A 24,053-nucleotide genomic window follows, 5' to 3' on the forward strand; every position below is an offset into this window, starting at 1 on the left:
CCGAGGTGGCAAAGAGGCCAGGCGAGGGATAGCCCTGGGCCGTGAGCGGTAACAGTGCCGTGCGTACGGGCCGGGCTGTTACAATGTCGGAGCTTGCCCTAAGGGTATAAGAAAGGTTTTTAAGATGTTTTTAAGTGTTTTTATCATGTTTGCATGTTTTTAGTTAAGAAAATTGAGTTTTGGAAATGAAAAGGCCAAGGGGACAAAAGCCAGGTTCGGCCGCCGAAGGTGAAGTTCGGCCGCCGAAAGTTGCATGGTTTTGCATGCACGTTAGGCCGCCGAAGGAAGAGTCGGTTGGCCACCACAAAAGCCCCTTTGCCCGAGACTTGAGTGTTAAACACTCTGTTTTTGGGTCAAAGGTAGGTTCAAGCTCTCCTTGGTGTGATTTCTCATGTTTTCCTCAAATCTTGCATGTTTTAACTTGATTTGAGCTTTGGTTTAGAGATTTGAGCAAAAGGAAGCAAAGTGGAGTACTTGGAGATTTTGAGTGAGTTTTCCCCCATCTCCAAGCTTGGATCATTAATCCTCTAGTTCTTCAAGAGGTAAGCATGGATCCTCACCTCCCCTTATGTTTAAAGCAAGTTTTAGAAGTTTTGGAGAGGTTTATGGCATGTTTTGGGGGTATAAACATGAGTTTGCGCATATGTTAATCATATGAGTTTCTATGAGTTTTGTTGTTGTTTTTGAGGCTTGAGCTAGTTTTTAGGCCTCTATATGCATGAGTTATGTTCTTTGTGAGTTGAGAAGTGTTGGTATGCATGTTATGGGTGTTTGATAGGATTTTGGAGGCTGAGAGCATAAGTTGTGCTCGGATTCTGCCTTTCTGGCGAATCCAGGTTCGGCCGCCGAAGTAAGGTTCGGCCGCCGAACCCCTTGTGGAGGCAGTTTCGGCTGCCAAACCTTGCCCCCGAAAGCTAGGCTTTTGGGTGAGAAAGAGGCTTTCGGCCGCCGAAAGAGGGAGTTCGGCCGCCGAAAGTGCATGAGTTTCGTCTCTGGACGAGACTTTCGGCCGCCGAAGGTGCCGCCGAACATGCATGAGTTTCGTCTCTGGAGGGAGGTTTCGGCCGCCGAACCAGCCGCCGAAAGTGCCCAGTCCAGCCTTCTTTTGCCCATTTTTCCATGCATGCCTATGATGTTTTAGAGGGGTTTTGGGGAGATATGAAGAGTTATGTTTAAGTAAGTTTGGTCCTCATTTGAGTCCACCTGTGTAGGAACGGACCCGAGAGACCAAGGAGGCCCACAGAGTTAGAGTTACAGAGACTGCTCAGCAGTTGCCAGAGGTGAGTGGAACAGAACTTTATTTTAAAAGATAAGAACTGTTTTAGCATGAGTCATGCATCATTAATGCCATGTTTATGTAGGATGCTTTGCATTAGTATTCACCAAGTTGATGCATTGCATTATTACTTGTATATGTGGATTGGACCGAGGCGATCTCAATAGCCCATAAGTCTGTCATTATTGTATGTCCTGTGTGAGCTCCTTTGGGGCCGGGCATTTACCTTGGATGAGTCCTGTGAGAGCCCTTATAGGGTCGGGCACCATGAGTAGTTAGTGAAAGACCTGTGTGAGCTCCTTTGGGGGCCGGGCACTGACAGAGGGAGTTTTGGGATCATGTCCAATCCGAGATGTGAAATGTTTGTACAGTGATGCATCATATGATAGCATGTTTTAAATGTGATTTTTTTATAGATTCCGCTCACTGGGCTTTAGCAGCTCATCCCTCTCCCTAACCCCATTTTTCAGGGCCTCAGAGAAGAGAAAGAGAAAGAGAAAGCAAGGGTAAAGGCATATGTAATAGTATAGAATAGTGGACATGATAATGATGTACAGTACAGAGTTTATGTAATGTATAGAAATGATGTAATAGCAAGTTATGTATTGAGTTATAGCATTGTGCTTGGCCCTAGTGTATGTTTATCCCTTTGCACATGATCATTTTATGATTGAGATAATGTTGTTATGATGCGCTAGGCTTGGTGCATGGTAGTCTTTCTATCTCTGTAGTTACTGTATGGTACCATAGCAGGTATCACTCTTCGAGTGCATACAGACAGAGCATGCATAGTCCAGGCTTAGTTGATGAGAAAAGTTTCAAGAAAAGAAAAGATAGTCAAGCAAAGAAAAAAAAAAAAAGAGTAAGTAACCGTGTTAAGCTTAAGTGTGATCATGTATGGGATTTATCAGGTACACAGAGTTGACAGTAGGCTTACTACGGGTCCCGGCGGCCTTAAGCCGATCTGGATCCTAGTGCCGGTGATGGTCCGGTAAGCGGGCTGTTACAATTAAAATAAAATAATAAAAATATAATTTGCACCATTAGTAGGCACAATTATTGTTTAATAATACTATTAAAAAAAAGTCGTAATATAGTATTACTAATAATAGAAATAATCTATAAATAAACTTTAAAAAAAATTAAAAAGCATATTGATGACCGCTGAATTTCCCTACCCCCAATCCTGGGCCTAGATTAAGGCCATGGCTCATGAAAGGAAGGCCCGCATGCTCTCTCAAGTAAAACAGGCCCGGATCATTAGACCCCTGAGGCCGGACTCCACCAGATTCTTCCTAATCGAGATCGGCACAGCCCGTATAACCTCCCCACGGATTCCTTCTCCTCCTGGGTTCCGCGTCCAGCCCAGCTCTCGGCCCAGCCCAGGATCCAGAACGAGACTTGTCATACAGCCTGGCAGATCCGCTCGAGCGTACGCACGGGGGAGAATCAGAGGCCGTTACGTATGGAGCAGGCGCCTGATATCTTCGTACGCCCATATCTGTATGGCAGAGACGCGTGGCCCAATCATAGGAGAGCCGTAGTACGTCATCAGCAAGTAGACAGAAAGGATAAAAGGGATACCCCTATAGAGAGATGGACCAAGCTTTATTCTTCAATACAAAAACCCTTGTAAAACCCTATTCTATTGGATCTCAGATCATCAATTGGCGCCGTCTGTGGGAAACGACGGAGATCTTTTCATCACCGGAGTTTTCACTCTTAAAGAAACCCACTGAGATCCACGATGGCTAATCACCAAGAAAGTAACCTTAACGTCCCAAATGACCTAAACTCTGCCCAAGAGGGGCAACAATTCTCCTTTTCTAGTCCTACGACATTAAACAACCAAACACCTGTTCCTCTTAATCCCTCGCCAAGTTTGGTAGGGAATACTCCCGCCGTTACCTTGTCTAACTAGGATCTTCAAAACATGGCTTTCCAGTTACAGAATACCGCCCACTGGTTGGGACAGATAATGCAACAGAGAGGCCTCAACACCCCAGTAAATACACTCCCGGTTGTAGAGGAACCTCAGACCAATGACCCCCGACCTGCACCTGACCGTCTTCAAACCAGCAGCCGCGATACTGAAGAAAGAGGAAGAAAAGCCGGCGAAGAGGAAGGACCGGAGGCCCGAATCCATGCGAGGAGGGCGAGAGAGATGATAGAAAATGAGGAGGTGGATAACTATTCCGCCGAAATAACCGGGTGGACGGGAACTGAAGCAGAGGAGGAGGAGTACCACCTGGAGAAAAAACCCAGCCCAGAAGACGAGAAGGTGGACCAAAAGTTGAAGAAATTGAGAGAACAACTCCTCGCCGAGCTAGGTAAGAAAGACCAAAGCCAAACCTCTTTGCCTACTTCTTCCCCTTTCTCAAAGTGGGTGCAGCAAGAGACTGTCCCTAAGAAGTTTATGATGCCATCAATGGCGGCTTATGATGGAACTGGTAACCCGAGGGAGCACGTCATGAACTATAAGACCTTCATGGAGTTGCAAACTCTGTCTGATGCCTTAATGTGTAAAGTATTTCCAACGACGCTCTCGGGACCAGCGCGGGCGTGGTTCAACAGCCTTGAGGCCGGAAGTATCAGGATTTTCGGAGACCTAGCCATTCGCTTCATCAGTCGATTCATAGCCGGGGTGCCAGCAGAGAGGAAGACGAGCTACTTGGAGACAGTAAGGCAGAGAGAGGGTGAATCACTCAGAGAGTATGTCGCTCGTTTCAATACGGAGGCCCTGCAGATCCCCGATCTCGATGAAGGAAGGGCGGTAGAAGCGATGCAAAAGGGAACGACCTCTGCCGAGTTCTTCGGTTCCTTAAGCAGGAAGCCTCCGACCTCCCTGGCCGAGCTGATGCAGAGAGCGGAGAAGTATATAAGGCAGGACGACGCCTTAGTAACAAGCCGATTTTCCAAAAGGATGACAGGAAAAGAAAAAGTCTCAGAAGAAAGGAGGCCGGAGAAACATGAAAAGAAACACAGCAAGAGACCCGAGCCGTACAAGCAGGCCTGGGAGCGAAGGGATCAAAGGCCTCCCCCTCCACGGGTCCCTGAATCAAGATTGCCTCCCCCTTGGGTCCCTGAGAAGCCAACTCCACTAAATGCGTCCAGAGTCGAGGTGCTCATGGCTGTCCAAGATAAGGAATTCCTCCAGTGGCCCAAACCTATGAAGTCGGAAGCAGACCAACGGAATCCTGACAAGTATTGTCAATATCATCGGACGCATGGCCACGATACCAACAACTGCTTCCAGTTGATAGCAGAGATCGAGAGGTTAATAAAGAGGGGGCACCTCAAGAACTTTATAAAGAAATCAGAGGGACAAAGGCCTCAACCCAGTCCGGCGGTTCAGGCGCCGAGGAGAACAGGAACGGGACCAGTGAACGATGGATCCAGTGGGACCATCAACATGATTGTTGGAGGAACGGGAGGACGGATGGGCCGCCGAGGGAAGAAGAGAAATCGGGAGGGAGAGACCAGCAGCACCGAGGTCATGCAGATCGTTGACCACTCTCCCATGACCATCACCTTCTCTTCAGAAGATGCTCAGGGCATTCAGATGCCCCATGATGACGCGCTTGTCATTGAAGCCGTCATTCATAATTATCGGGTAAAGAAGGTCTTAGTGGATGATGGGAGTAAAGTCAACTTGCTGCCATACCGGGTTTTTCAGCAGATGGGAATTCCGGAAGAACAGTTGGTCCGAGACCAAGCACCAATCAAGGGAATCGGAGGAGTACCGGTGCTCGTGGAAGGGAAGGTGAAGCTGGCTCTCACCTTAGGTGAAGCACCCAGAACTCGTACTCACCACGAGGTATTTTAGTGGTCAAACTTCCGTTAAGCTATAATGTGATCTTGGGGAGGCCTGCGCTGTTCAATTTCGAAGCTGTCACCAGTATCAGGTATTTGGCGCTTAAATTTCCAACAGAAGAAGGAGTGGGAATAGTCCGGGGCAGCCAGGAAGAGGCAAGAGCAGTATACTTAGCCACAGTAGCAGAACCAAGCTCCACTGGAGAAGCTCTTAACTCGGAAGTTCTAGAGGTTCGGGATGAGAAAACAGAGACCAGGACAGAACCGGTGGGGGAGCTAGAGATCTTCCCTTTATCAGAAGCAGAGGTAGAAAAGGTCTTCAGTCTCAACGCCGGCCTCACTAAAGAACAAAAAGCTGAAGTCATGGCCCTGATCCGAGGTCATGCGTCTAGTTTCGCCTGGAAGCCCTCCGACATGCCTGGAATTGACCCTACGGTTGTAACAGCCCGCTTACCGGACCATCACCGGCACTAGGATCCAGATCGGCTTAAGGCCGCCGGGACCCGTAGTAAGCCTACTGTCAACTCTGTGTACCTGATAAATCCCATACATGATCACACTTAAACTTAAAACTGTTACTTACTCTTCTTTTTTTTTTTTTTCTTTGCTTGACTATCTTTTCTTTTCTTGAAACTTTTCTCATTCACTAAGCCTGGACTATGCATGCTCTGTCTGTATGCACTCGAAGAGTGATACCTGCTATGGTACCATACAGTAACTACAGAGATAGAAAGACTACCATGCACCAAGCCTAGCACATCATAACCACATTATCTCAAACATACATAACATAAAAGGATCATGTGCAAAGGGATAACAAGCACTAGGGCCAAGCACAATACTATAACTCACTATATAACTTGCTATTACATCATTTCTATACATTACATAAACTCTGTACTGTACATCATTATCATGTCCACTATTCTATACTCTTACATATGCCTTTTACCCTTGCTATCTCTTTCTCTTTCTCTTCTCTGAGGCCCTGAAAAATGGGGTTAGGGAGAGGGATGAGCTGCTAAAGCCCAGTGAGCGGAATCTATAAAAAATCACATTTAAAACATGCTATCATATGATGCATCACTGTACAAACATTTCACATCTCGGACTGGACATGATCCCAAAACTCCCTCTGTCAGTGCCCGGCTCCCAAAGGAGCTCACACAGGTCTTTCACTAACTACTCATGGTGCCCGACCCTATAAGGGCTCTCACAGGACTCATCCAAGGGAAATGCCCGGCCCCAAAGGAGCTCACACAGGACATACAATAATGACAGACTTATGGGCTATTGAGATCGCCTCGGTCCAATCCACATATACAAGTAATAATGCAATGCATCAACTTGATGAAGACTAATGCAAAGCATCCTACATACACATGGCATAATGATGCATGAATCATGCTAAAACAATTCTTAACTTTTAAAATAAAGTTCTGTTCCACTCACCTCTGTCAACTGCTGAGCAGTCTCTGTAACTCTAACTCTGTGGGCCTCCTTGGTCTCTCGGGTCCGTACCTACACAGGTGGACTCAAATGAGGACCAAACTTACTTGAACATAACTCTTAATATCTCCCCAAAACCCCTCTAAAACATCATAGGCATGCATGGAAAAATGGGCAAAAGAAGGCTGGACTGGGCACTTTCGGCGGCTGGTTCGGCGGCCGAAACCTCCCTCCAGAGACGAAACTCATGCATGTTCGGCGGCACCTTCGGCGGCCGAAAGTCTCGTCCAGAGACGAAACTCATGCACTTTCGGCGGCCGAACTCCCTCTTTCGGCGGCCGAAAGTCTCTTTCTCACCCAAAAGCCTAGCTTTCGGGGGCAAGGTTTGGCAGCCGAAACTGCCTCCACAAGGGGTTCGGCGGCCGAACCTTGCTTCGGCGGCCGAACCTGGATTCTCCAGAAAGGCAGAATCCGAGCACAACTTATGCTCTCAGCCTCCAAAATCCTATCACACACCCATAACATGCATACCAACACTTCTCAACTCACAAAGAACATAACTCACGCATAGAGAGGCCTAAAAACGAGCTCAAGCCTCAAACACAACAACAAAACTCATAGAAACTCATATGATCAACATATGCTCAAACTCATGCTTATACCCCAAAACATGCCATAAACCTCTCCAAACCTTCTAAAACTTGCTTTAAACATAAGGGGAGGTGAGGATCCATGCTTACCTCTTGAAGAACTAGAGGATTGATGATCCAAGCTTGGAGATAGGGAAAAACTCACTCAAAATCTCCAAGTACTCAACTTTGCTCCCTTTTGCTCAAAACTCTAAAACAAAGCTCAAATCAAGTTAAACCATGCAAGATTTGAGGAAAACATGAGAAATCACACCAAGGAGAGCTTGAACCTACCTTTGACCCAAAAACAGAGTGTTTAACACTCAAGTCTCGGGCAAAGGGGCTTTTGTGGTGACCAACCGACTCTTCCTTCGGCGGCCTAACGTGCATGCGAAACCATGCAACTTTCGGCGGCCGAACTTCACCTTCGGCGGCCGAACCTGGCTTTTGTCCCCTTGGCCTTTTCATTTCAAAACTCACTTTTGCTTAACTCAAAACATGCAAACATGATAAAAACACTTAAAAACATCGTAAAAACCTTTCCTATACCCTTAGGGCAAGCTCCGACATCCTCGAATCCCGACTTCCAACGGAAAATCCGTCGGAACGTAGGAATTCCGATACCGGGGTCTAGCCGGGTATTACAACGGTAATGACACACAAGCTGAATGTACTCCCCGAAGCCAAGCCAGTAAAACAGAAGAAGAGAGTAGTAGGAAGAGAGAAGCAGCAGGCCACCAGGGAAGAGGTGCAGAAACTCGAAGAGGCAGGCTTTATTAGGGAAGTTATGTACCCACAGTGGTTAGCAAATCCTGTATTAGTCAAAAAAGCCAATGGCAAATATAGGATGTGCATAGATTTTACTGACCTAAATAAGGCCTGCCCTAAAGATTGTTATCCACTTCCTGATATTAATAAAATGGTCGACTCTACGGTCGGTTTTGATTATATGTCTTCTTTGGATGCTATGTCTGGTTATCATCAAATCCTAATGGAAAGGTCGGATGAGGAAAAGACCTCGTTTATAACTGAAGATGGGACTTATTGCTACAGAGCTATGCCATTCGGATTGAGGAATGCCGGGGCAACGTACCAAAGATTGATGAATAAAATCTTCAAAAATCAGATTGGCAGGAATGTAGAAGTTTATGTAGATGATATGGTGGTCAAAAGCCCAAATTTCCAGCAGCACATAACAGACTTGAAGGAGGTATTCGGGGTATTAAACCAGTACAGAATGAAGTTGAACCCAGCAAAGTGTGCTTTCTTTATTAGAGGAGGAAAATTCTTGGGATTCATGGTGAGCGGAAAAGGCATCGAGCCTAATCCGGAGAAGGTAGAAGCCATATTGAAAATGCCAGAGCCGACCTGTGTAAGGGACGTCCAAAGACTAACCGGAAGAGTAGTAGCACTCAACCGATTCATGTCAAGGTCAGCAAAAAAATGCTTACCATTTTTCAAAAAATTAAGGAAGGTGCCAAACTTTGAATGGACAGAAGACTGCCAGAAGGCCTTCGCAGAGCTTAAAAGATATCTCAGCTCGCCCCACGTGCTCAATAGTCCTATAAAAGGAGAAGAACTCTTGATATACTTGGCAGCCTCAGAACAAGCAGTCAGCGCAGTGTTAGTAAGGGTGGAAGAAGGGGAGCAGAAACCCGTTTTTTACGTCAGCAAGGTACTCAGAGATACCGAGGTCAGATATTCGAACATTGAAAAAATGGCTTACGCCCTATTGCTAGCAGTCCGAAAATTCAAAGTTTACTTGGAAGGCCACCAAGGAGTTGTGATGACAGACCAACCCTTAAAGAAGATTCTACGCAGGCCGGAAACTTCAGGTCGGATGTTGGCTTGGTCCGTAGAGATCAGCCCTTACTGTCTAGAATATCGACCCAGGACAGCTATAAAATCTCAAGCTTTGGCTGACTTCATAGCAGAATGCTCATTCAACGAGGAGCAGGGAGGATCATCCTCAGGGATAGCAGGACGGGAACGTGAGGGGGAGCCTCATCCAGAATTTAACTGGAAGTTGTATGTAGACGGAGCATCAAGCACTGAGGGTAGTGGTGCCGGAATAATGCTTAAGGGGCCAGAAGATTTTAAGGTGTGTTACGCCCTACGTCTAGAGTTCAAAGCCTCGAATAATGTGGCAGAATATGAAGCCCTGATAAATGGGATGTTGGTGGCACTGGAAGTGGGAGTAACCGATCTCGAGGTAAATAGCGATTCTCAGCTGGTGATCAACCAAGTAACAGGAATGTATCAGGCTAGAGATCCCCTTATGCAAAGTTACCTGGCTAAAGTAAAAACTTTAGAAGCCAAGCTCACAAGTCGAGGAGTAACCATCAGGTTTCAAAGAATACCCCGGGAGGAAAATAAGGAAGCAGATCTGCTTAGCCGATTATCCAAAGAAGAACTGGAACAGCTTCCTGATGAAGTGTACATACAACAGGTCCATACACCTGCTTTTAATAAAACTAACACGATATTGCAGGTGGAACAGAACCCGACTTGGATGACCCCTTACTTAGAGTACCTGGAGAAAGGTAAACTCCCCGAGGATAAAGATGAAGCCAAAAAGATAGCAGCTCGTGCCGCTAACTACCAAGCGATAAGGGGGACCTTATACAGAAAAGGAAAGTCCAGTCCGTGGCTCCGATGCGTGAATCCAGAAGAGGCTACGAAGGTGATAGAAGAAATACACAGAGGCATGTGTGGAGCCCACGAGGGAGGAGGGACATTAGCTAATAAAGTATTCAGGCAAGGGTATTATTGGCCCACTGTTAAAAAAGAAGCAGAAGAGTTCGTCCGAAGATGCGACATATGCCAGAGATTCGCTAATGCCATCAAAACTCCAGCCACTCCTCAAGCTAGCATATCCAGTCCATGGCCTTTCTCGCAATGGGGTATTGACATCCTGGGACCCTTCCCCAAAACCACGGGGCAGAGGAAATTCGTAGTGGTGGCTGTAGAATACTTCTCAAAATGGCCAGAGGCAGAAGCAATAGCCACAATCACAGCTAGAAAGATGATAGATTTTGTGTGGGGGCATATCATCTGCAGATTTGGTGTACCCAGAGTGCTTATTTCAGATAATGGCAGACAGTTTGATTGCAGCACCTTCAGAGCTTTCACCACAAACATGGGTATCTGGCATAAATTCTCCTTTGTGGCTCATCCTCAAACTAACGACCAAACAGAGGTCACCAACAGAGCCATCCTACAAGGATTAAAAAAGCGACTAGATGGGGCAAAGACAAATTGGGCGGAAGAACTCAACAGCATCCTGTGGGCACTCCGAACCACTCCTAGAGCACCCACTAAAGAAACGCCCTTTGCACTTGCCTATGGTACAGAGGCCGTAGTCCCAGTTGAATTGTAGATTCCTACTCATCGAGTCCAATTTGCTAGCGAGAGCACTAACGATGACAAGCTAAGAAGCAACCTGGATGCCCTTGAGGAAGTCAGGGAAGAAGCTCAAATTCGAACTGCCGCCTATTGATCAAGCATAATTTAGCCACATTTTTATCATAATTATTATTGTTTATTTACACATTTTTTAGTTTAATTTATGGTTTTTATCTTGTTTTTACAGAAAAGGAAGAAATTGGAAAATTGGAGAAAAAGTGCAGAAAATTGACAGAAAAGTGATTGGGTCAGTGATTTGCCCAAAACACTCAAATCATTGGGCAAATCACTTTGACAGTAGAAACCTGGAGGCAACAGGCAGAAGTGATATGGGCAAGTGATTTGCCCAAGACACTCGAAGACACTGGCCAAATCACTCGCAGAAGACAGAGAGCAAAAAACTGGACTGACTCACAGAAAAGTGATTGGGTCAGTGATTTGCCCAAAACACTCAAATCACCGGGCAAATCACTTTGACAGCAGAAACTGACAGAAGAGCGGGAAATTGGACAGAAAACAGAAATCCGAATTTTCAGAAGTCCAATTCCAACCCAATCACTACCAACATAAAACCAAGAGCCACGAAAGAGCTTCTCATCCAAGAAATTCCAATTGCAATTAAATTCAACATCAAAAGAGGAGTCAAACACCAAATCAAAAAGGGATTTTGAAACCCTAGATGGATGGAATTCTTCAGCTATAAAAGGAGAGCCTCCAAACCAGCAGAGCATCTTCTGATCATGTAACGACCCGAAAATCGGACCGCTACCGGCGCTAGGATCCGGGTCGACTTAAGGCCGCCGGGACCCGTAGCAAGCCTGACATAGAACCTGTGAACCTGTATAATCCCATACATGATCAACAACATGCGTAAAAATTAAAACTTTTCTTTCCATACTCATCAACCAAGCTCAACCTGTGCATGAACATTAACATAATATTGATCCCTCTATGGGATCTCATCAGAGTCCCCAATGGGTAACATATCCTGTGTTGAACTGGTTTACATAAACATCATAAAAATCTCTAAGATCATGTAATTAACAAGGGATAACAACAATCTATGGTCAAGCACAATTCTAATATCCATATACATCATCTCCTTACATATCTATACTGATTAAGACATTACATTACAATTTGATCATGTCCATTGCTAACTATTACATAAGCATGACTTCTTTACTCTATCCGGACTCCCGTACTATACTGTACCTGCAAGCCTGGGGGAAAAGGGAGAGGGGTGAGCTAAAAGCCCAGTGAGTAGAGCAATTAAAACGCATTAACACTATGCTCTATGAAATGCATCATAACACAAACAATTCACATAAGGGTTGGGTGAACTCGTCACCAATTAGTCCAAGTTAACTCTGTGCCAGGCCTGTAGAATGGGGCCCTGGTCTTTCCTGTCAGAACATACATCACTTACCATTTTCCCAGGGCCTCCTCTGGCTCCTGGTCTTCAAGTCCCATAACCGTGCTAGACCATAGGATGGGATCCTGGTCTTTCCTTACTCTGTGTCAGGCCTGTAGACTGGGGCCTGGTCTTTCTTACTCTGTGCCAGGCCTGTAGACTGGGGCCTGGTCTTTCTTACTCTGTGCCAGGCCTGTAGCATGGGGCCTGGTCTTCCTGTCATGGACTAACTGGGTCATCCGACATTCACCCACAACAACAACAATTTATGCAATGCGGCATATTCGTGAAAACTAATGCAATCATCCTATTGCATAATCATGATGCATGAAACATGATAAAGCATTTAATTTAAAAGATTAAGTTTTAGTTCCACTCACCTCTGGCTGACTCTGACAACACCGAAGCAGCTGAACTCACTGCTGGGGTCCTCGGTTCCTCGGGTCCGAACCTACACAGGTGGACTCAAATGAGGGACCAAACATACTTGAACATAACTATAAACTACTCCCCAAAAACCCCCTAAAACATCATGAAAACATCACATAAAAACATGCAAGAAATGGCTGAACAGGGCACTTTCGGCGGCACCTTCGGCGGCCGAAAGTCCTGGACAGATCCGAAAGGCAGGCACCTTCGGCGGCTGAAAGTCCCAGACAGAGACGAAAGTCTCTTTTCGGGGGCAACTTCGACAGCCGAATGCTGCCTCCACAAAGGGGGTTCGGCGGCCGAAACTCCTTTCGGCTGCCGAACCTGGTTTCTGCAAAAAGGGCAGAAACTTGGTTCAAACGAACCTCTTGCCTCCCAAAACCTCAAATCAAGCATAAATCTCAACCAAATCATGCATACAAGTTCCTAGGGGCCTCAAAACATCAAATACCCCAACTACAACACTTCAAACATACACAAGCAAGCCACATTGTTCAAAACATCAATATTAACCCATAAACTCAACATATAACCTAATAGGCATTTCTACTCAAAGAACTCATAAAAACTTGCTTAAAACATTCAAGGAGCTTAAGATCGGCTCTTACCTCTTGAAGATCGAGAGAGAGAGACGACCTAAACTTGGAGATCCAAGAAAATGAGCTCCTGAGTTCCCAAAGCTCCAAAACTCGTTTCAAAACTTCAAAACTTGCAATATGAAGTTAAAACTCAAGAAAAATGGTGGGGATTTGGAGGAAGATCACAAGATTTGCAAGAGGAAGGTCGGAAGCTCGCTGTGGCCGAAAATGGGAGAAAGCTCGCCCATTTCGGCTAAGTGCCCCATTTATAGTGGCTGGCCAGGCCATGTTCGGGGGCCGAATGTGCCTCCGCATCCATGCAAATGTTCGGCGGCCGAACTTGACTTTCGGCGGCCGAACCTGAACTTCCCTAACTCATGCTTTCGGGGGCCTAACGTGCCTCCAAAACGCATGCATGTTCGGCGGCCGAACTTGACTTTCGGCGGCCGAACCTGGGTTTTCCTCCAAAGACTTTTCATGCAAAACCCATTTAATTCACACTTTAAAATCATTTAAAAGGCATGAAAACATTTCTATAAAACATGGTTCTACCCTTCTAGAGGTCTCCGACATCCGAGATTCCACCGGACGGTAGGAATTCCGATACCGGAGTCTAGCCGGGTATTACATTCTCCCCCCTTAAGAACATTCGTCCCCGAATGTTCCTCACTAGCATAAGCAAGGTATACAACATAACATACATACATAAACACATAGAACACATAGATACTAGCCTCTAAAAGAGATGGGGATACTGTTGGAGCATGGACTCCCGTGTCTCCCAGGTACACTCCTCAATATTGTGGTGGTTCCAAAGGACTTTCACCATCGGGATTTCCTTGTTCCTTAGCTTTCTGATCTGGGTGTCTAAGATCCATACTGGCTGCTCAACATAGGTGAGATCCTCTTGGATCTCCACATCAGGCTCACTAAGAACCTTGCCCGGATCTGACACGAATTTCCTCAACATAGAAACATGGAAAACCGGATGGATTCTCTCCATTGAAGCAGGTAAATCCAGCTTGTACGATACATTCCCAATCTTTTGCAAGACTTCAAAGGGTCCGATGTACCGCGGAGCCAGCTTACCCTTCTTCCCGAACCGAACCACTCCTTTCATTGGAGACACCTTGAGCAATACCAGATCCCCCTCCTGGAACTCTACTAGCCTTCTGCGGATGTCTGCATAACTCTTCTGTCTGCTTGCAGCCGTCTTGATTCTCTCTCTGATTAAGAGTACCACCCTGCTGGTGATCTCTACTAGCTCAGGCCCTGCCAAGGCCTTTTCTCCAACTTCCTCCCAGCAAACAGGTGACCTGCACTTCCTTCCATATAAAGCTTCATATGGAGCCATTCCGATGCTAGCATGATGGCTGTTATTGTAGGCAAACTCCACCAGAGGTAGATGCTGCCTCCAAGAACCGTCAAAGTCCAGCACACACATTCTTAGCATATCTTCTATGGTTTGGATGGTCCTCTCTGACTGTCCGTCTGTCTGTGGATGGAAGGCAGTGCTAAAATCCAATCTAGTACCCATGGCATCCTGCAGACTCCGCCAAAACCTGGAGGTGAACTGGGGCCCTCTATCTGACACTATTGAAACAGGAACCCCATGCAGTCTAACTATCTCATCAACGTACACCTGCGCCAACTTGTCCACAGAATAACCACTCCTGACAGGGATGAAGTGAGCAAATTTGGTGAGTCTGTCCACAATCACCCATATGGAGTCCAATCTGTTGGACGTCGCCGGTAACCCCACTACGAAGTCCATAGCTATATTCTCCCATTTCCACTCTGGAATAGGTAGCGGGTTAAGCATTCCAGCCGGCTTCTGATGTTCCAGCTTTACCCTCTGACATACTTCGCAGGCTGACACAAACTGTGCCACTTCTCTCTTCATAGCTGGCCACCAATAAACTTTCTTCAGATCTTGATACATCTTGGTGGCTCCGGGGTGAATGCTGTATCTTGCATTATGAGCCTCTCTCATAATGTCTCCTTTTAGCCCTATGTCATCTGGTACACATAAACGACTCCCATAGCGGAGGATCCCCCTATTGTCGAATCTGAACTCACTGTCCTTGCCTGACTGAACCATCCTGGCAATCTTCACTAACTCTGGGTCCTCATGCTGTTTCTGAGCCACCTGCTCCAGAAACACGGGTGTCACTTTCATCTGAGCAACCAAGGCACCTGTACCAGACAACTCCAACTGTAGACCTTCCTCAATGAGCTTGTAAAACTCCTTCACTACTGGTCTTCTCTCTGTCGTGATGTGGGATAGACTGCCTAGTGACTTCCGGCTTAGGGCGTCTGCCACAACATTCGCCTTACCCGGATGATACTGGATCTTGCAATCATAGTCACTCAGTAGCTCTACCCACCTCCTCTGCCTCAAGTTCAAATCCCTCTGACTCAAGATGTACTGCAAGCTTTTATGATCTGTGAAGATCTCACATTTTACCCCATAGAGGTAATGCCTCCACATCTTGAGTGCAAAGATTACTACTGCCATCTCAAGGTCATGTGTGGGGTAATTCAACTCATGCTTCTTTAGCTGCCTAGAAGCATAAGCAATCACCCTCTCATTCTGCATAAGCACACAACCCAGTCCCACACGGGACGCATCACAAAAGACTGTAAAGTCCTCTCCACTAGATGGCAGAGCTAAAACTGGTGCTGAAGTCAACCTCTTCTTGAGTTCTTCAAAACTCTCCTCGCACTGGTCGGTCCACAGAAACTTCTGATTCTTCCTGGTTAGTCTGGTCAGAGGAGCTGCAATTTTCGTGAAGTCCTGAACGAACCTCCTGTAGTAACCTGCCAAACCCAAGAAACTCCTGATCTCTGTTACTGAAGTGGGTCTAGGCCAGTTAGCCACAGTCTCTGTCTTCTTGGGGTCTACCTCAATCCCATTCTCTGATACTACATGCCCCAAGAACGAAATGCTCCTCAGCCAGAACTCACATTTAGAGAACTTGGCATACAAGCCATGTTCCCTCAAGGTCTGTAGAACCAACCTCAGATGATGGGCATGCTCCTCTGCATTCCTGGAATACACTAAGATATCATCTATGAAGACAATAACAAAGTGATCCAAGTACTGGCTAAACACTCTGTTCATGAGATCCATGAATGTTGCAGGGGCGTTAGTTAACCCGAACGGCATCACAAGGAACTCAAAATGCCCATATCTGGTTCTGAAAGCTGTCTTTAGTACGTCCTCTTCCCTGATCCTCAACTGATGGTACCCCGATCTCAGATCTATTTTGGAGAAACAACCCGCTCCTGCTAGCTGGTCGAATAGATCGTCGATCCTTGGCAATGGGTACTTGTTCTTAGTAGTGACTTTGTTCAACTGCCTGTAGTCGATACAAAGTCTAAGAGATCCATCCTTCTTTTTCACAAACAGCACTGGAGCACCCCAGGGCGAGGTACTCGGTCGGATGAAGCCCTTGTCTACCAGCTCCTGTAACTGCTCCTTCAACTCTTTCAATTCTGCTGGCGCCATCCTGTAGGGAGGGATAGAGATCGGTCGGGTTCCAGGCATCAGTTCTATCTCGAACTCTATCTCCCTAACAGGTGGTAAACCTGGCAGTTCATCTGGGAACACATCTAAGAACTCTCTAACCACTGGCACCGAGGCGGGCTCTCTAACTTGACTGCTAAGCTCTCTCACATGAGCCAAATACCCCTGACATCCCCTCCTAAGCAACCTACGAGCCTGAAGAGCTGAGATCATACCTCTAGGTGTACCCCTCCTGTCTCCTCTGAAGACAACCTCTGATCCATCCTGACCTCTGAACCTGACTACCTTGTCCCTGCAGTCCAAGGTAGCACCATGGGTAGATAACCAGTCCATCCCTAGAATGACGTCAAAGTCTGTCAAATCTAGAACCACAAGGTCGGCGGACATGCATCTCCCCTCAACAAAAACTGGACTACACTGACAGACTGACTCTGCCACTGATGGATCACACTTGGGTCCACTGACCCAGAGAGGATACTCTAACCCAGAGATCATCAATCCCAACCTCTCTACGGCCCTCGGAGCAATAAAAGAATGAGATGCACCAGGGTCCATCAATGCATATACATCCGAACATCCAATGACGAGATTACCTGCCACCACGGTGTTGGATGCGTCTGCCTCCTGCTGTGTCATTGTGAAGATCCGTGCTGGGGCTGATGGACCTTCACCTCTGAAACCCGCTGAAGAAGAGGCTGCTCCTCTCCCTCTGCCTCTGCCACTGGCCTGAGTCATGGCTGGAGCTGCTGGCTGCGCTACACTGCCTGAAGCTGTCTGCTGGGACTGAGCCATTGGGGCCGCTCTTGGACAATCTCGAGCCATATGCCCCTCCTGACCACACCTAAAACAGGCTGTAGTCCCTAACCGACAAACTCCCTTGTGTGGTCTGCCACACCTTGCACAAACTGCATTATCCGCACCAGAGCTTGAGCCACTTCCAAATCCCAGACTAGACTTGACCTTGTTCCAGAATTTATTCTTCTTACCCTTGGGCTTACCCCATCTCTTACTGCCTGAAGCTGCTGCACTCAGGGTAGAGGGATCTAACCTTCCCCCTCCCGGAGTTTTAGAACCAGAAGCTTGTGCCACTGTCTGCTTAACTGTCCCCTGAATGATGGCACTAGCCTCCATTCTCCTAGCCATGTCTACTATGGCATGAAAACTCTCTCTATCTGCTGACTGTACCAAGGAGGAATACCTGGAATGGAGCTTCATGATATACCTCCTCGACTTCTTCTGGTCTGTATTAAGGTCCTGTCCAGCAAATGGCAGCAACTCCATAAACCTGTCAGTATATTCGTCTACACTCATGTCATCAGTTTGCCTCAACTGCTTTAAATTCTATCATCTTCAATTCCCTTGAACTATCAGGGAAAGCCCATCCTGCAAACTCGTTTGCAAACTCTTCCCAAGTCATGCTGTCCACTCTCGGGTTCACATAATTCTTGAACCACTCACGGGCCTTCTTGCATTTTAGTGTGAACCCAGCCATCTGAATGGCTCTAATGTCATCCGCCCCTATCTCATCTGTTATCGCCTTGACCCTCTCAAGGTACACAAACGGGTCATCACCGGTTTCAAACTGGGGAGCACCCAGCTTCATATAGTCGGTCATCTTGACCTTGCTCCCACTGGCTGAGCTAGGTCTAGGTGGCTGAACAACTGGGGCTGCTGGTTCTGCAGGCGGTGGAGGTGATGCAATATTTTCTGAGGTAGGGTTTGCTGGATTTGGATAGTAGGGTGGAGGTGGATACATTGGGTACTGAGAGTATGGTGGGTAGTATGGTGGGTATGGCATCTGTGTGGGATAAGGGTTGAAACTAGGGTAATCCGATGTACCTCCCATCGAATACCCGGGATGTTGCGAGAAGTGTGGGTAGTGAGGTGGCTGTACAAATCCCGAGGCCTGAGTGCCTCCTTGGGACTCTCCTACTCCTTCTTCTAACATACTGACTCCCAAACTGCCATCCCTCCTTTGTTCTACGTCCATATCATCCCCCATATCCTCTGACGCTCCTCCCTGAACTGTCCCTCTGACTGATCTGCTCCTACTCAGATCCAGAGACCTTCTAGGGTCTCTTGCTACTCTGTCCCTGTTGGACCTGCTAGACATTGCCCTAGGCAATGCTGGAGGACGGGCGCTCATGCCCTCATCCTCAGGTGGTACTCCAGTCAATCTTGCTGATCGACGAGTTCCTCTCATCCTGTTTTCTGAAAAACAGTACACAACAAGCAAGCATTAGCATCATATGGTTCATGTGGGCACACATGAACCCGCATCACATACATCACATAGCATAGCATATCATTAATGCACATGCATAAAGTCATGGCATTTCACATCATCATGCAAGACAGGACTCCACAACCTATCCTAATGGACATGATCTTCCTATTGTGCTTGACCTTCTATAACCTCTATGAGCCCGACACTCTAGGTCCGACCATATGAACCTAGGGCTCTGATACCATTCTGTAACGACCCGAAAATCGGACCGCTACCGGCGCTAGGATCCGGGTCGACTTAAGGCCGCCGGGACCCGTAGCAAGCCTGACATAGAACCTGTGAACCTGTATAATCCCATACATGATCAACAACATGCGTAAAAATTAAAACTTTTCTTTCCATACTCATCAACCAAGCTCAACCTGTGCATGAACATTAACATAATATTGATCCCTCTATGGGATCTCATCAGAGTCCCCAATGGGTAACATATCCTGTGTTGAGCTGGTTTACATAAACATCATAAAAATCTCTAAGATCATGTAATTAACAAGGGATAACAACAATCTATGGTCAAGCACAATTCTAATATCCATATACATCATCTCCTTACATATCTATACTGATTAAGACATTACATTACAATTTGATCATGTCCATTGCTAACTATTACATAAGCATGACTTCTTTACTCTATCCGGACTCCCGTACTATACTGTACCTGCAAGCCTGGGGGAAAAGGGAGAGGTGAGCTAAAAGCCCAGTGAGTAGAGCTATTAAAACGCATTAACACTATGCTCTATGAAATGCATCATAACACAAACAATTCACATAAGGGTTGGGTGAACTCGTCACCAATTAGTCCAAGTTAACTCTGTGACAGGCCTGTAGAATGGGGCCCTGGTCTTTCCTGTCAGAACATACATCACTTACCATTTTCCCAGGGCCTCCTCTGGCTCCTGGTCTTCAAGTCCCATAACCGTGCTAGACCATAGGATGGGATCCTGGTCTTTCCTTACTCTGTGCCAGGCCTGTAGACTGGGGCCTGGTCTTTCTTACTCTGTGCCAGGCCTGTAGACTGGGGTCTGGTCTTTCTTACTCTGTGCCAGGCCTGTAGACTGGGGCCTGGTCTTTCTTACTCTGTGCCAGGCCTGTAGCATGGGGCCTGGTCTTCCTGTCATGGACTAACTGGGTCATCCGACATTCACCCACAACAACAACAATTTATGCAATGCGGCATATTCGTGAAAACTAATGCAATCATCCTATTGCATAATCATGATGCATGAAACATGATAAAGCATTTAATTTAAAAGATTAAGTTTTAGTTCCACTCACCTCTGGCTGACTCTGACAACACCGAAGCAGCTGAACTCACTGCTGGGGTCCTCGGTTCCTCGGGTCCGAACCTACACAGGTGGACTCAAATGAGGGACCAAACATACTTGAACATAACTATAAACTACTCCCCAAAAACCCCCTAAAACATCATGAAACCATCACATAAAAACATGCAAGAAATGGCTGAACAGGGCACTTTTGGCGGCACCTTCGGCGGCCGAAAGTCCTGGACAGATCCGAAAGGCAGGCACCTTCGGCGGCACCTTCGGCGGCCGAAAGTCCCTGTAACAGCCCGGAAACCGGTACCCTACCGTAACGGCCCGAACCATCACCGGCGCTAGGATCCAGATCGGCTTAAGGCCGCCGGGACCCGTAGCAAGCCAAACATACCTTCTATCACCTGGTCAAATCCCATACATGAACAAAACTTTAACATAAAAACTGAAACATATGATGTAAATACCGAGCCTGACCTGTATGCGACATAACTGAAAACATAAAGAAACCCCCTTACTAGAGCCCTCATCAAAACTCTAGCTGGGTCATCATAACATACATCAAACTGGTATTACATCCAAGAAACTAGAACCTAACCTGTGCATGCATCAAACCACAAACATAAGACCTCTACTAGGGTCCTCCTCAAATACCATAGCGTGGTAAACAACACATGTCACAAGATTAGTTCAAACATAACTTAACATCTAAAACATTACATACATCATGTATTGAACAGGGACTAACCAAGTCTTAGGGCCAAGCACAGTACTAATCCATAAATATAACTCCAATTAACTTTACATTACATTCTCTTACAAATCAATATATCAATCATAATACATGTCCACTCTAACAGTACTAAGCTAATACTATTACACAAGCATAACCTCTGCTCTTGAGACTTCCCGATCAACCTCAAACCTGCAACACTGGGGTTAGGGGAGAGGGGTGAGCTAAAAAGCCCAGTGAGTAGAAACATAGAAAACAGTTCATTAATTACATGCTCTCATGAAATGCGTCATATCACAAAGAAATCACATAACTGTCTCTGGTCCGTCTCGGGGCTCATGCAGCTAACTATTCCCCACGGAGTGTTTTTGAGAGTTCCTTTATTTGCTAGCATCCTTTACTCTCAAGGATCAGACATGACCTCAAAAATCCCTCTGTCGGTGCCCGGCTCCCCCAGAGGAGCTCACACAGGACTTTCACATACATGACAGGGTGCCTAGTCCACAGAGAGCTCACAAGGACTTTCCTACATGTACTTGTCCGGCTCTCAAAAGACTCACCCAAGACTCAATGACAGATATGGGCTATTGAAGTCGCCTTGGTCCGAACCTCCTGAATCAACATCAAATAATGCAATGCGTCATATTCGTGAAACTAGTGCAATCAACCTACTACATATAATCATGATGCATGAACATGCTTTAGGCATTAGATTTTGTGCATAAAAGATTAAGTTTAGTTCTACTCACCTCCTGGCAGACGCTGACTGACTCTGCAACTGCTAGCACTACTGGCCTCCTCGGTCCCTCGGGTCCGATCCTACACAGGTGGACTCGAATGAGGTGCCAAACATACTCTAAACAACTCATAAACATACCCCCAAAAACCCCTCTAAACATCACTAAAACATGCATAGGAAACACCCAAGAAACGGCTGGACAGGGCACTTTCGGCGGCACCTTCGGCGGCCGAAAGTCCCTTCCAGAGACGAAACTCGGGTAGGTTCGGCGGCAGGTTCGGCGGCCGAAACCCTAGGACAGAAACGAAAGTCCCTCCTTCGGGGGCACATTCGGCAGCCTAAAGACTGCCTCCCATGCAGGTTCGGCGGCCGAAACTCCTTTCGGCGGCCGAACCTGGTCCCCTCTGGACAACAGGTCCGATTCTGCCAAGCCAAAAAAACTAAACTCAAATATACCCAAATCCTTACGTACTCTCTCCCAACATGCATACACACTCCCACAAGCATAAAGGAGCATAAACTAACATAAACTCCTTAACACAAATATCTCATAACATACATTGGGTATAAAACCCACATAAACCTTAAACATGCAGACAGAGACGAAAGTCTCTTTTCGGGGGCAACTTCGGCAGCCGAATGCTGCCTCCACAAAGGGGGTTCGGCGGCCGAAACTCCCTTCGGCTGCCGAACCTGGTTTCTGCAAAAAGGGCAGAAACTTGGTTCAAACGAACCTCTTGCCTCCCAAAACCTCAAATCAAGCATAAATCTCAACCAAATCATGCATACAAGTTCCTAGGGGCCTCAAAACATCAAATACCCCAACTACAACACTTCAAACATACACAAGCAAGCCACATTGTTCAAAACATCAATATTAACCCATAAACTCAACATATAACCTAATAGGCATTTCTACTCAAAAAACTCATAAAAACTTGCTTAAAACATTCAAGGAGCTTAAGATCGGCTCTTACCTCTTGAAGATCGAGAGAGAGAGACGACCTAAACTTGGAGATCCAAGAAAATGAGCTCCTGAGTTCCCAAAGCTCCAAAACTCGTTTCAAAACTTCAAAACTTGCAATATGAAGTTAAAACTCAAGAAAAATGGTGGGGATTTGGAGGAAGATTACAAGATTTGCAAGAGGAAGGTCGGAAGCTCGCTGTGGCCGAAAATGGGAGAAAGCTCGCCCATTTCGGCTAAGTGCCCCATTTATAGTGGCTGGCCAGGCCACGTTCGGGGGCCGAATGTGCCTCCGCATCCATGCAAATGTTCGGCGGCCGAACTTGACTTTCGGCGGCCGAACCTGAACTTTCCTAACTCATGCTTTCGGGGGCCTAACGTGCCTCCAAAACGCATGCATGTTCTGCGGCCGAACTTGACTTTCGGCGGCCGAACCTGGGTTTTCCTCCAAAGACTTTTCATGCAAAACCCATTTAATTCACACTTTAAAATCATTTAAAAGGCATGAAAACATTTCTATAAAACATGGTTCTACCGTTCTAGAGGTCTCCGACATCCGAGATTCCACCGGACGGTAGGAATTCCGATACCGGAGTCTAGCCGGGTATTACAGATCATCTCTCAGCTTCATAAACTCTCCAGAAACGCATCAATCTCTTCTTTCTTTTTTCTTTTGCAATTTTGTCCACCATGAGTGGCTAAACACTTTCCTTTCTAGTTGAAGTTGGAAAATTCAGATTTGTGATGAATTGGGAGATTTAAATCTCCATTGTTAAACTTCTATTTATTTTCAATATTTATGCAATTTGATCTTTCTATAATTGTTGCTTTGCTTTTAGAATCAATTTAGGCCTATTGCTTTTAATTGCTTGAGTAACAATTGTTTGAATAATTTAAGTCCGTAATTGCTTATATTATTTGAACACAAATTTAATCAAGTTGCATGATCTAAACTTGACCATGCGGTTGGCAAGGTTAGAATTAGGTTTCTCTAAGTCTTAATGCAGTTAACAGTTGTTCGATGCCAAAGGCCCCAAGGACGTTCCTTGGCAACTTGTTAACTAGTGTTTGATTAGCGAACGTTTCCTAATCAAACTAGAACTAAGGAGGAATTTGGATTGTGAGAAGCGTCTTCCACATCCTAAACTAATTTATTGAGATAAATAGGAGTATTAAAGAATCAATGATCAATTCTAAATAATCTGAAATAGATCTATACTTCAACTAGAAGCTTTTCTCTTATTGATTTACTCATCTTTAAATTATTGCTTTCTTTTGTTATTTAGTGTTAATCCATCAACTCAAAACCCCCCTCTTTTAATTACTTGTTATTCACTTGACCTAGTCATTATTAGGAAAATCATTGGTGTCAATTCCTTGTGGTTCGACCCTATTGCCACTATCTACAAGTTTATTGTTGATTGTTTAATAGGTTTATTTTTTACGGCTTCGACAACCGCTTATCAAAAATTGGCGCCGTTGCCGGGGAATTGATCTAACTAACGTATTTTCCTTTTGTGACCAGGGCTAA

At 46.1% G+C, this 24,053-nt stretch overlaps 1 protein-coding gene across 1 annotated transcript; it reads left to right on the plus strand.

Moving 5' to 3' along the window:
* The first annotated feature begins 4,955 nt into the window (after positions 1-4,955).
* LOC122722135 lies at positions 4,956-24,053 on the plus strand. The gene is made up of 3 exons (XM_043952066.1): positions 4,956-5,093; positions 9,125-9,616; positions 24,048-24,053. The coding sequence occupies exons 1-3, from the start codon at positions 4,956-4,958 to the stop codon at positions 24,051-24,053; spliced, it is 636 nt and encodes a 211-aa protein (XP_043808001.1).

This window comes from Manihot esculenta, chromosome 16 (assembly GCF_001659605.2).
Source record: "Manihot esculenta cultivar AM560-2 chromosome 16, M.esculenta_v8, whole genome shotgun sequence".
Taxonomy (NCBI): Eukaryota; Viridiplantae; Streptophyta; class Magnoliopsida; order Malpighiales; family Euphorbiaceae; genus Manihot; species Manihot esculenta.